This window comes from Oryctolagus cuniculus, chromosome 11 (assembly GCF_964237555.1).
Source record: "Oryctolagus cuniculus chromosome 11, mOryCun1.1, whole genome shotgun sequence".
NCBI lineage: Eukaryota > Metazoa > Chordata > Mammalia > Lagomorpha > Leporidae > Oryctolagus > Oryctolagus cuniculus.
The window spans coordinates 102,977,203-102,990,799 of NC_091442.1; the positions used below are offsets into that span (position 1 = coordinate 102,977,203).

The following is a 13,597-nucleotide window of genomic DNA, read 5'->3' on the forward strand; positions in this document are numbered from 1 at the left end:
TAGATAACATCAATTAGTATCTGCAACTACTCTATCTCCAGATGTACTGTTTTGTTAAATAATAAACTACTTATAGGACTTTTAGGATAACACTTTCATTTGAACTTCTTTTATTTGTTATACATAAGCATGCTAAGGAAAAACAAATTCCAATTCAGACTTGATTTCTCAACTCAAGATTTCTCAACTCAGATTGCTTCTAAACTTTTAAATCTCTTTATTTAAGAGGCAGAAAGAGACAGAGACAGAGACCAAGCTCCCATCCACTGGTTGCAATAGCTGCAGGGCTGAATCAGTGAATGCAGTCCAGATCTCCCATAATGGTAGCAAAAACCCAATTACTTGAGATATCATCATAGCCTACCAAGGTTTCCATTAGCAGGAAGCTGGAGTCAGGAGTCAGTGCTGAGTATCAAACTGAAGTACTCAAAGTCATCTCAACCACCAGGTTTAAATGCCTGCTTTGATACAGATCACTTCTGACACCAGATATGAAGGCATTTTTCTTTAAACACCAAGTAATGAATTCTGCAGCAGCAACCATCTGGGTGTCCTCTAATACAATTCTGACACTACCTCCCTTAGAGATAGTGTCTGATTCCCTAGGCTGAGGGTTCAGACTCCAAGGCTACTCCATTCTCCTAGGCTCCCACTTTAGTTGTCAGTTGAAAGCCTCGGGTTGGTTTACCCATGCCTCTGACCAACCAGTTAGAAATTAGGGATCTTGCAACCCCTCCTTGGGTTTGATAACTGGATTGAGTGGCTCACAGAATCTAGTGAAACACATACTTATATTTATTGGCTTATTATGAAGGATCTTACAAAAAATACAAATGAAGAGATGAGATGGGTGAGATACAGGGAAAGGCGCATCATACCCTGGGATGGTGCAAGCAGGGAGCAAGCTGTCCTACTCTCAGGGCACACTACCCTCTAGCACCCTCCCAGTGTTTAGCTGCCTGGAAGCTTTTGGGTTTTTAAATAAGTAGACAGGATTGCTAACAGAATGGATGGGGAAACACAGGATCCTCCTTTAGGGGTAATAGGGAAGAGTCTCTTCACCAATGGGGATCTTATAATCTACTTTCAAGGGTTCTATGGTCTGCCTTGGGGATGGAGTTATAAACCAGGAACTGCGGATGAAAACAAAAAATATGTCATAATCTCACAGGGACTTTGGTAAATTGGGTTATATCTAAATGATGATGGTGAAAGCTTTGAAACACTGTCTTTCGAAGAATAAAGGATTAGGGATATTAAGTCTAGAAAAAAAGAAGACTTCCGCAAGGAGATAAAACAGCTCTTTTGTAATGTGAAAAGTCTAGGACCAACATGTGGTAATGGGAATTTATTTTAATTACTAATAGAAAATAAACAACAAAGGTTAAATTAGAAGTCTTAAAAAAGACAAAGATCTGTGGTATATGGGTTTTCTCACTGCCAAGATTTTCAGCTGTAACGTGGGGACTCCTTGTTAGGAGTATTCTGGATTTGCTTTGGTGGGAGGCTGAGCTAAAGGACTTGTAATTTTCATTCAACTCCAAGGTGCCATGATTTTATTCTTTGACTTTGTGATACACAGTGCAATATGAGAGAGGCAACGTAAATATAAAATCACCAGTACGTATTTTCATGTTTCAACCTCAAAAATTGGTCACACTATAATGGCCTGTGGACATACTAAGTAAACTACCCAAAAAGTGAACCAAAACAAAATCAAAGTTTAAAGCTACTCAGTAAAAAACTGAATTCTTCCCAAAAGCAATAAAGTGGGGAACAGGGATTATAAATAATACACGAGAAAACTGTTAAGTCTGAACTGGGTCCCCAATAAGACTTATAAGAAAGGTGTACATAAATGAATCTATTAATTCTTAAATATCTCTATGAATACAGGGAAAAGCTAATGCTTTTAATAACGATATACTTGTACTTGGTATGCTTTTAGATTGACCTTATAATATGAGAATACCTTAAATTCTAGACATTCACAGAAATAGGATACAAAGAACTAGTTAACTTGCTCATTCTATGTTCTTCTTCAGAACTCTTTTGCTTTCATAGTTCTAATGCTTTGTATTGAAAATCTCTTGTTCAACTGCAAGGAATGGAGAGAGTAAACATAAGAATGAAGAAAGCACCAAATATGATTATCATACACATACAATTGTGCTAATAAGAATTATAGCAGAAATATATTGAATTCAAACAAATGATAAATTGTTCCAACATTATTGGTTCAATGATAATTTCTCCCACAGCAGAGAAGGTTGACTCACTTTTCATGTCAAAACTGGAATCATAACAGATACTAAAGATATAACCTTATGGGCAAATTGAATAATTGCATGTGCTAATTTTTTTCACATTAATTTGAAGAATTTCCTTATATGCCAATATTTCTGTTCTAGGTTTTAATTCAAATGATAAACAATGCAAGTGAACTTTTTGATAGATTTTCCTTAAGTGTTTAATTATTGGAAATTGGTTCAATGCATTTCCTTATACTGGATTTGTTCATTATTACTTTGAAAAGATCTACATACCTATTTTAGTTGGAATGACTTACATATTAGAAAGGATAGGCTTTCATCATACCTCTATATATTTATTTCATCCATATCCTTCAGGGATACTTCTACTCTCCTTTTCTTCCTTAAATCTTTATTCATATGTCTATTTTTTTTAATCTCATTTGTTCTCCATTTCTGTGATTCACTATTTGAGTTCCTTTTTTGTCACATGAATCAAAATGTTTCTACTAAATGGCTGTGAAAAAGGTTTATCACTTCACTGAACTCACCTTGCTTCCAGACTGTTCAAGTACTTCTAAACATAAACAGGGAAGAAATTAAGCCAAGGATATGATAAATTTCACTTAACATTTGAAAAATTGAGTGTAATTTGTAAAGAACCAATTGATAGTATGAGGCTATTTATTTATTTATTTGAAAGGCAGAGTTACAGAGAGAGAGTGAGAGGAAGTGACACAGAGAGATCTTCCATCCACTGGTTCACTCCCCAAATGGCCACAACAGCTACAGCTGGGCTGATCTGAAGCCAGGAGCCAGGAGCTTCTTCCAGGTCTCCCACATGGGTGCAGGCCCCAAACATTTGGGCCATCTTCTGCTGCTTTCCCAGGTACATTAGCAGGGAGCTGGATCAGAAGTGGAGCAACTGGGACTCAGACCAGTGCCCATATGCGATGCCATAAGGCTGTGGCTTTACCAACTAATCCACACCAGCCCCATCAATTGGCTTTTGATTGAAGACACAAACAGTATTGAACCTAGAAACTAACTGATAAGTTACAGAGCACTGAATTTTTGTTTAAATGGTTTTAGAATTTTTAAAAGCCCAGGTTATTCATCTTGGTCATTAGTGATTTTTTTCCAGAATCAAAAATTTTATAAATATATACAAATAATATATTTTATATTTCTTAATTTCATGTTCTTTTCAAAAAAGTTTCAAATTCTCAAAGCTGCTAATACCACATATTGTTGGCAACATATGAGAGGTTTTCAAAAATTTCATGGAGGGGCAGGCATTGTGCTAAAGTGGGTTGAGCCCCCACCCTGAGATACCTGCATACTGTATTGGAATGCCCGGTTTCAGTCCCAGCTATTCCATGCTTCCAATCTAGTCTCCAACTTTTGCACCTGGGAGAACTGGATGGCAATTGTGTCTCTTGGTTTTGGCCTAGACTAGTCTCATTTGCTGCAGGCATTTGGGGAGACTCAGAAGATGGAAGATTGATCTCTCTCTCTGTCACTCTGCCTTTCAAACCAATAAATAATTTTAAAAAAACTTCATGGAAAATGTGCATTGGGAAAAATTTCACATGGATTTCAAAATTTTTCACAGCAAAATAAACTTATCTTTTATTGCCATTTTCCACAAACTTTTTGAAGCATCTTCATATATGTTTAATTTCAGTATTTTAACATTAACATGCATTTCCCTCCATTTTACAATAAGTCATTAGAAAACAACATGCTTACATTTAATTCTTATTACCTTAATTTTTTGCACCTTTCAAAGATTCCTCAGAAACCAAAAACAATAAAAATAAATCAAATGATTACCAAATGATAATTTGATAATTTAATGAAATGAGTATTTTAAAACAGTACCTTAATGTTTCATTATATTGTGTGATTCTAACTTTTGGTATTTTCTGTATTCTAAAAGAAAGATTGAAACACAGCCCAAAACTTACTTTTCTTAGCACTTGTAGGTGCAAGGTTAAATGAGATTGTATTTTAAGGGATTAGGAACAACTGAAATTAATTCTGAGTATTAGTCAAGTTCCCAAAGAGAAACTATTTCAGCCACTACTATTTTGGCCCTCTTTTCACTCTGTTTGGCAAACAGAACTGGCAGAACTCAACAGCCACAACACCATATGTAATAATCAAAGCCAGATGACATTCTGGCACTGCAGCAGTACCATGAAGTGATGAGCTAATTTTCCGTTTGGTGATAAATCAACTAGAACTTTAGATATTCCAAATTCTGAAGAACACATATAGCAAATGGTCCCATCCCATCTTCCTACCTTTATTTCCCCTTTCTACTCAAGGAATTTTCCCCCTTTTAATAAGTAGAAGAAATTATTCTCCCATTTTTACCATGTCTCCTTTCAATACAACAGAGAGGAAAAAATTAATGCCTGAAAAATATCCTTGATACCTCATCCATTCATTTCACGCTTTCAATAAATTTCTTATTTTCTCAGGCACTCTATGAGGCTTAAGGAATACAAAATTGAAAAACAACCCCAACAAAAACACAATTCCTGTCTTCACAGAATTTACAATATCTAGTGGGTTTGACATTAAACAATATAAAATTACAAAGCTGTTAAATGCCAAGTAGAGGTATGTGATCTTGTGAGAATGTGTCACAGCAGGTCTTACATTCACAGAAATCATGGAATGATTCCCTGGGGGAAGTGACGAATGACCTGATATGAAAGAAAGATATGAATTAACTAGACAATGAGGAGTTATACCTATTTCAAGTCAAAGGAACTGCATGAGTATGGGCCCTATGGTGCATGAAGCACTGTTAATTCTCACCCCAGACACTTAAAGAAGGGCAATGAATGTAGAACACAAAGTAAAATATGATACACAATGAGGCTACTGATGACAGGTAACCTCAATTGTAAAGGTGAGGTGCCAGTCACTTAGTCCTTTGAGACATTAACTTACCTGATGCTCAAAAGTGCCATATAGAGAGTGGTAGGTACATAAAGGTCACATAAAATACTGTTGTTTTCAACATAGGAGCAATGAAGAAGCCACTGAAATGTTTTAGGTTACTGTTGAGGACAGGGTTGGTGGATCTGGTTAAAATTCACTTGGTTAAAAGTGAACTTTGACAAAAAGAGGATTCTGTCTGTTGTATGGAGAATGAACCTGAACACAGCCAGAGCAACTTCAGGAACACCCGTTAGGAGACAAGTGCAGTAAACACTGGCACTGATCCTAACTTAAATTACAGAGCGGTACTAAGTAGATAAATTTGAGAGATGTTAACAAGGTAAAATGACAGGAGGAGTTGATGATGGGGAAGAGTATGTAAGGGTGAATTTTAGATACCAGTCAGGACCAGGATGAATGGTGGTGCAATTCACTGAGACAGAAAGATGACTTGATTAGACCACAGATAAGCACAAACTTATTAAAGAGGAAGAATAACTCCCATACTGATACATATTGAATGACAATAAAAACTGGTGTTTTAAAATTTACTTTCCCCATATATATTTTTCTGGGATCATACATAGTTATTGATAATTTTACATGGCTTAACTAAAAATAATGCTTTGTCACTAGTATCATAGTGATATTTTGAAATTCTAGGATGAGAAAAGACAAAAAAATGAGATTCTAAAAAAGTTTTCAGATATGTAAAATTAAAAACTAAAGCACTTGAAAAGCTACAAAAAAGCTATAGTAATCAAAATGGTATGTCTGCCATAAAAACAGACACAAACACCAAATAAAACAGAGAGCCCAAAAATAATCCCTTTACAACTGATCTTCAATGAAGAGCCCAAGAACATGTAATAGGGCAAGGACAGTCTTCAATAAATGGTGCTGGGAAAACTGAATATCCACATGCAGAGGACTGAACTTAGACCCTCATTTCACACCGTATACAAAACTCAACTCAAAATGGATTAAAGACTTAAATGTAAGACGAGAAACTAAGAATACTAAAAGAAAAGGCTCTGGGGCTGGAGCTGTGGCATAGCAGCTCAGCTGTGGCACCAGCATCCCATATGGGTGCTAGTTCGTGTTCTAGCTGCTCCACTTCTGATCCAGCTCCCTGCTGACGTGCCTGGGAAAGCAGCAGAACTTGGCACAAGTCCTTGGGTCCCTGCACCCATGTGGAAGACCTGGAAGAAGCTCCTGGCTCCTGGTTTTGGATTGGCACAGCTCTGACTGTTGCAGTCATTTGGGGAGTGAACCAGCGATGAAAGATCTCTCTGCCCCTCTCTCTGTAACTCTGCTGTTCAAATAAATAAATAAATCTTGAAAAAAAAAAAAAGAAAAAGAAAAAGCTCCAAAATATGGATCTAAGCAAAGAATTTTTGGATATGACCTCAAAAGCACAGGTAGTAAAATGGGAAAATGAGATTACTAAAAGTTCTGCAAGGCAAAAGAAATAATCCGCAAATAAAAAGGCAACCTACAGAACGGGACGATAATCTGTAAACCCTCTCCATCTGAGCCAGGTTACTATCCAGAATTTTTAAGAAACTCAAAGAAATTGGCAAGAAAACAAAAACCAAATTAAAAATGGACAAAGGAGCTAAACAAATGTTTCTTAAAAGAAGACAAATAGCCAACAGGTATATGAAAAATGTTCAACACCATTAATCATTAGGAAAATGCAAATTAAAATCACAATAAGATATCACTTCACAACAGGATGGCCATTATCAAAAAGATGAAACATCCACTGTTGGTGGGCATGTTAATTAGCATAGCCATTACAGAAAACAGTACAGAGGTTCCTCAAAATCTTAAAAATAGAACTACTATATAATTCAGAAATACCACTAGTGGGCATACATCCTATGGATATGAAGCCAGTATGTTAAGAGATAGCTACATTTGAGTCCCAGCTGCTCCACTAGGAAAGCAGTAGAAGATGGCTTAGGCCCCTGTACCCATGTGGGAGACCTGGATGAAGCTCCAGGCTCCTGGCTTCATATCAGCCCAGTCCGGCTGTTGTGGCCATTTGGGGAGTCAAACAGTAGATGGAAGACTTTCTCTCTCTCTCTTTTCTTTTTTAAGGTTTACTTATTTTTACTTGGAAGTCAGAGTTACACAGAGAAGGAGAGGCAGAGAGAGAAAGAATAAGCCAGGAGCTTCTTCCAGGTCTCCAACGTAGCTTCAGTGGCCCAAGGACTTGGGTCATCTTCTAATGTTTTCCCTGGCCATAGCAAAGAGCTGGATCGGAAGTAGAGCAGCTGAGTCTTGAACCAGTGCCCATATGGGATGCCAGCACTGAGGGGGCAGCTTTACCTGCTATGCCACAGTGCTGGCCCCCTCTCTCTTTGCCTCTGCCTCTTTGTAATTCTGCCTTTCAAATAAATAGATAAATAAATCTTTAAAAAAAAACAGCAATAACTACACATCCCATCTCTATTGTAGCATTATTCACAATAGCCAAGATATGGAATCAACCTAAGTGTCTATCATTAGATAAATGGATAAAGAAAATGTGGAATACAAACAAAGTGGGATGCCATTCAGCTTTTAAAAAGAAGGAAATTCAGCTATTTCCAACAACATGGATACACGTGTAAATCACTATGTTAAATGAAATGTTAGGCACAGAAAGCTAAATTAGTGGATGATCTTACCACTTATTGCAGAATGCAAAAACTGAACTCATAGGCACAGAGGGTAAAATAGTGCTTACCAAATGCTGGGGTAGGGATGGGAGAAGTAGAAAGATATATGTCAAAGAACACAAAATTTCAGTTAGGAGGAATAAGTTCAAGATGTATACTATATATCAATATGACTATGTTTAATAATGATAGATTCTAGGGGCTGGCATTGTGGTGTAGTAGGCTAAGCCGCCACCTGCAGTGCGAGCATCCCATATGGGCACTGGTTCATGTTCCGGCTGCTCTACACTGCTAATGTGCGTAGGGAAGTAGTGGAAGATGGCCTAAGTGTTTGGGCCCCTGCACGCAGGTGGCAGACCTGGTAGAAGCTCCTGGCTCCTGGCTTCAGATTGGCTTAGCTCCAACCATTGCAGCCATTTGGGGGAGTGAACCAGCAGATAGGAAGACCTCTCTCTCTCTGTCTCGTACTGTCTCTGTAACTCTTTCAAATAAATATAATAAATATTTTAAAAACCCAATAGATTCTATATTTAAAGTGGCTAAGAGAAATTTTAAGTGTTTTCATTATAAAAAAGTACGTGATATAATACATAAATTAAACAGCTTGATGCAGCCATTCTACAATGTAACATAAATCAAAATATCATAGTGTACATTGTAAATTAATTCAATTTTAACTTGCCAATGAAAAATAAAGGAAAAAAGCCTAAAACAAAGATAAACAAAAATAAATATAAAGCAAATTACACTATCTTCCCCAGTCATTAACATCTCCCTACTAGAGATTGAACAAAAAACAATTCAAGGTATGACAACTTTATTTCTAATTGATGCTCAGTTTTTTTTTAAAAAACACTAGTAGTTTATTAAAAAATTATTCCTTTATTTTTTGCACTGCTAAATAGCTTGGGGTTTCCATAATGAAACAAAAATTGTTCCATTATCTTCTAAGTAGTTTCAATGATACACACAAGGTAACATACATTGCACATGAGCGTGCACGCACACACACAATTAAAAGTATTAGGGTCAACTCTGAAAGGAAAACAGGGCTAAGACAATGCTTCCTCCTTCCTCCCCCCTTTATCCCTGCCCAGGCAACATCATCAATCAATGGTCAAGCTAAAATTAAAGCATGTAAGACCAGGGTACTAATTGTGATTTTAGTCAAGTCACTTGACCTTTCTGAGTCTTAGGGTACTTTTTTTAAACTTCTAATAATTGGATTATATAGATCTATCTCACAGGGTTAGCTTTGGGAATTACATAATATGATGTTTTTGGAAGTGTTTTGTGAATTTCCAACCTCTATTGGAAAAAAAACAAAGCATACATAATATTCAGTATATTATCCTTTCTACTATTTGTATGATTTTCTTGGGAAAGCCAAATACAGTTAAGAATAAGGAAAACATCTGGCTTGTATGATACTAAATAATCAGAAAAAATTTAATTGTATATGGAACACCTCAGTCCTGAAAAACACTGTAAACTCCAAAGTTAAGGTCCACCAGTCCTTTTCCACAACAGAGACTGCTTTTGCTGAATACATACCTACCAATGAAGGGTTTTCCATCAGGACATAAGCTATACATTTTAAATCTTTTCATTAGACCTTTGTATTTAATCTAAGAATATTATATAGTTTTACATTAACAGGATTTTAAACATATCTTGAGTTCAAATATTAACAATTTAATTTGTTCTTGTCTATATTTTGTTACCAAAACAGTAAGTATTTTTAAGTTATGTCAATGAAAATGGGTGACACAGAAGAAAAAGAAATGAAATACTGTTTTCAATAAAATTTAAATCACTGCAACACTTAGTGTGAATGAAATATGTATTCTCCCAAGCATTCAGATATAGGGATGGCTACAGAAGTCATGCCAAAGAAGCAAAGCACCATAAAATGTTACAACGAGGTCTAGAATTTTCAAGTATCTTAAAGAAAGAATAGTCCAGCTGTTTGATGTCTTATCTTGGGTATATTTAAGAATGTGAATTTTAAAATAGATACCACTTAGTTTAATTCTATCAGAAATATATTTAAAATCTTTAAAAGCCTCTGTTTCTTAAACACTCATGTACTTTTATTTCATAATGCAAGACTGAAATTATCTCTCATGTTGATTTCAACCTTAATCCCTAGAAAATAGAATTCAAAATGTACCAATGACTCTCATAATATAAGACTGTATATATATATATATATATATATAACATAGAACTTTAATCAAAACTAGCTTTATAAATTCAGTATGTGCAAACACTTAATATGATACTATACTATAAGAATGCTATGAAATTGTTTTATGTGCATGTAAAGCAAATTCTCCAAAAACATTTTCCTTAAAGAGGAATGATAAAGAAATAATATAAACAGTATTAATTAAAAGTTTTACAGTTACAAATGCTGCCAAATTTAGCAGATTAAATTACTCTTTTACTTCTAGCAATAAATGTTTAAAGGAATGTACAAGTAATGCTTTTTAAATCACTTGGCCATAAACTCTATTAATTTGATTTTTTTACACTTTGTGCTTTTTATTTTTACATCTGTACCATCTTTTCTTTGAAAATTATAGTTTCCACTTATACGGTTTACCCATCATTTAAAGTTCTTATTTTTTATTTTTTTAAACATTTTTAAGTTACTTAGTAAGTTCAGTAGGGTAATGATTTTCCAGAGTTTGCAAACCCTTTAATTATATAATTAGTTAATTTGATTGGGCTTTTTATAGTAATTAAATAATCACAGATTTAAGCACATAATTTTAATAACATTTAAAATGTATACCACCTTCCTTTTATTTTATATTAGCCCTATGAGCATTTGAATCCTTGTAAATAATAATAAATTATTAACAAATTGTGAGAAATAACTTTAGCAATTATGTGAACACAATAAGTTTTCAATTTTCTTTTCAAAAAATGTCTGTAGTGAGATATCAAAATTAGGAAATGACATCTTCTTTTCATTAGGCATGAAATTATTTTACAATATGCATTGACTTCCCTAGATCATCGTACCAGCTTAAAAGAGTGTTAAACCCCAAAATAAAAAATAATCAAAAAATTCAACACCCGTACCTATATCCATACCTATACTACCTATAGAATAGTCATCACTTTACCACATTCCATTTCATTTTATTGTCTTTTTATGGAAAATCAAGTTTTCCAATAACTGGTAACATCCACATAATAAATATAACCTTCCTTCTTCAAAGCTGTAATGTGAGTTTTAACTGCCATTTTTGCTATTCAACTGGCATCTTTTTTAGGTGATGAAGAAGAGCATCTTTTTCCAAGTGAGCCTCTGCAAGAGCCATTTTAGCTTTAGCCAGTTCCTGTTTAAGAGATTCATTTTCTTCCATGAGCTGAAATGATAAATTTGAAAAAAAAAAAGAATTTAATCATTTTTAGAAAGTATAAACTATTTAGACAGCATACAAAGGTATAATACTTAAGACAGTAGACATACTCATTGATAGTGAGGGTCCATTTGAGCTGAAAACTGCGTTGAGAAGTTATCTGGAAACATTATATACTTAAAAACGTTCCTAATTTTGGCCCAGGAATTTAGCACACAAATTACCTCCCAATTTCCAAATCTAACAGTGATTTCGTTTCTCTAGATCTTTCTGAGACTTTAGAGCCTGCTGATCTGCTCTTTCATACGTCTCTCACTCTTTTGTGGCTTTCATGACTCAACTCTTTGAGGTTTATCCCTCTCAACCTATGCTCTTTTTATATTTTCTTCTATTTTAAAAATAAAAAACCTTTACATTTTTACAATCTATTAGATCTCAGAGCTGGTCTTCTCTTGTCATGTAAATCACTCTTTTGGATCATCTCATCTAATCCTGTGACTCCAACCATAACAAACCTCTCCTGAGCTCCAGACAGGATATTCTGAACACACCACTGGACTTTTCCATCTATATGGCCAAGAAGTTTCCCCTCCCTTCTTTAAGACTTAGTTCAAGTTTTTTATCTTCTTGGATCCACTCCATACACCCTAAGTATGAAGGTATGATAAAATCAAGGAGTTTCTGCATTTACCCAGACACATTAAAGTATACGCTTTTAACTGCAAAGAATTCTCGGACTTCTTTTAGCCTTTGTTGAAGAATTTCTGCCTTACAGTTCAAGTTAGGTTAATTCCCTATACTTCCACCAACCTGTAGTATAGCACTTGACATGGTATTTTGTGATCACTGACTGCACACTTGTCTTTGCCACTAGATGCCAAGCTCTTCAATAGACAGGGACAGGATGTCCAAAGTAAATGTACAAAATAAGTACAAAGTAAATGTAGCAATATGAAAAAAAGTTTGTTAAGCAATATTAAGTACAACTATGTTTTATATGCACTTGAACTTTGCTTTAAAAGTAACAGAATAGAACTTTAGAGGTGAAAACCACGAAAATATGGAAAGAACTGCAGAGAGGTTGAAGGGAATTACACTGTAACCAGAGCATTTAGCACAGTGCCTAAGCACAATACCAATTATTTCAGTAAGAAAACAACATTTTAAATATTTGTATCTTAACATCTATTTTTTAATTGTTGAAACTGAATTTGAATTAAGTTTCCTGTTACCTGTTCCTTAGTAAAGTCAAAAGAGAACTCAGGAACATTAACTGGCTGAGGACTTGTCTGAGTGGCTTGAGTGACACTATGTTGCTTCTTCAGATCAGACTTTCCAATGGTCAGCAGCGCTGAATCACTTTTGACATTTTCTTTCAAGTCACTTCCAGTGTTAAGCATATGAGAATCTGACCAAATAAATAAAATGCTCAGATAACATTTCCAAATACTTGATAAACCTTTTAAAATTCTATTATGAAAAACTAACTTAAAAATGAATATATCTATATTAGTATAAAGACAGATTTATGAAATAAAAAAGAATCAGTAAAATGGAAAGTTCATTTCTTGAAAAGATACAATATTTACATTCCTATAGTTAGATTAACTAAGAAAATGAGAAATTACTAGGATCAGAAGCAAAATAGGAATCATTACCACTAACTTTACAGACATAAAATGAATATAAAGTAAAAACTATATGTCAATAAATAGATAAATTCGAAGAAATAGACAAATTCCTAAGTCAATACAAACTACTCAAATGTACTTAAGATGCTAATTTTAGCAGAACTATAGGGTATAAAGATCAAATCAGTAATCAACAAACTACCCACAAAGACAAGCTCAGGCCAAAAGGCTTCATTTGTAAATTGTTTTCAAATACTTAAAGGATACCAAATCTTTATGAACTCTCCCAAAAAACAGAACAGAGAGAGCCCTTCAAAATTCTGTCTATGAAGTCTGCTACCAAAATCCGATGAGGAAATCACAAGAAAAGGAAACAAAGATCACTATATTTGGGAATATGGACACAAAATCCTTAACAAAATATCAGCAAAGTGACACCAACAACATATAAAAATAAATTATACATCATGGCCAAGTGGAATTTATTCCAGGAAGGCATGGTTGGTTTAGCATAAAAATCAATTAACTAGGCCGGCGCCGCGGCTCACTAGGCTAATCCTCCGCCTAGCGGCGCCGGCGCACCGGGTTCTAGTCCCGGTTGGGGCGCCGGATTCTGTCCCGGTTGCCCCTCTTCCAGGCCAGCCCTCTGCTGTGGCCAGGAAGTGCAGTGGAGGATGGCCCAGGTGCTTGGGCCCTGCGCCCCATGGGAG

At 35.1% G+C, this 13,597-nt stretch overlaps 1 protein-coding gene across 10 annotated transcripts in view; it reads right to left on the reverse strand.

The window, feature by feature from the left end:
• Nucleotides 1–8,741: 8,741 nt before the first annotated feature.
• BLTP3B (bridge-like lipid transfer protein family member 3B) overlaps nucleotides 8,742–13,597 on the reverse strand; it is a 138,295-nt gene continuing 133,439 nt past the window's right edge. For all 10 annotated transcript variants that reach the window (XM_051846567.2, XM_008256938.4, XM_051846566.2 and 7 more), the window contains 2 exons: nucleotides 12,489–12,664; nucleotides 8,742–11,262 (listed from right to left, as the gene is read on the reverse strand). In XM_051846567.2, coding sequence (XP_051702527.1) covers nucleotides 11,143–11,262; nucleotides 12,489–12,664 — 296 coding nt within the window. In that variant the 3' untranslated portion in view covers nucleotides 8,742–11,142. The remainder of the gene's footprint in view (nucleotides 11,263–12,488; nucleotides 12,665–13,597) is intronic.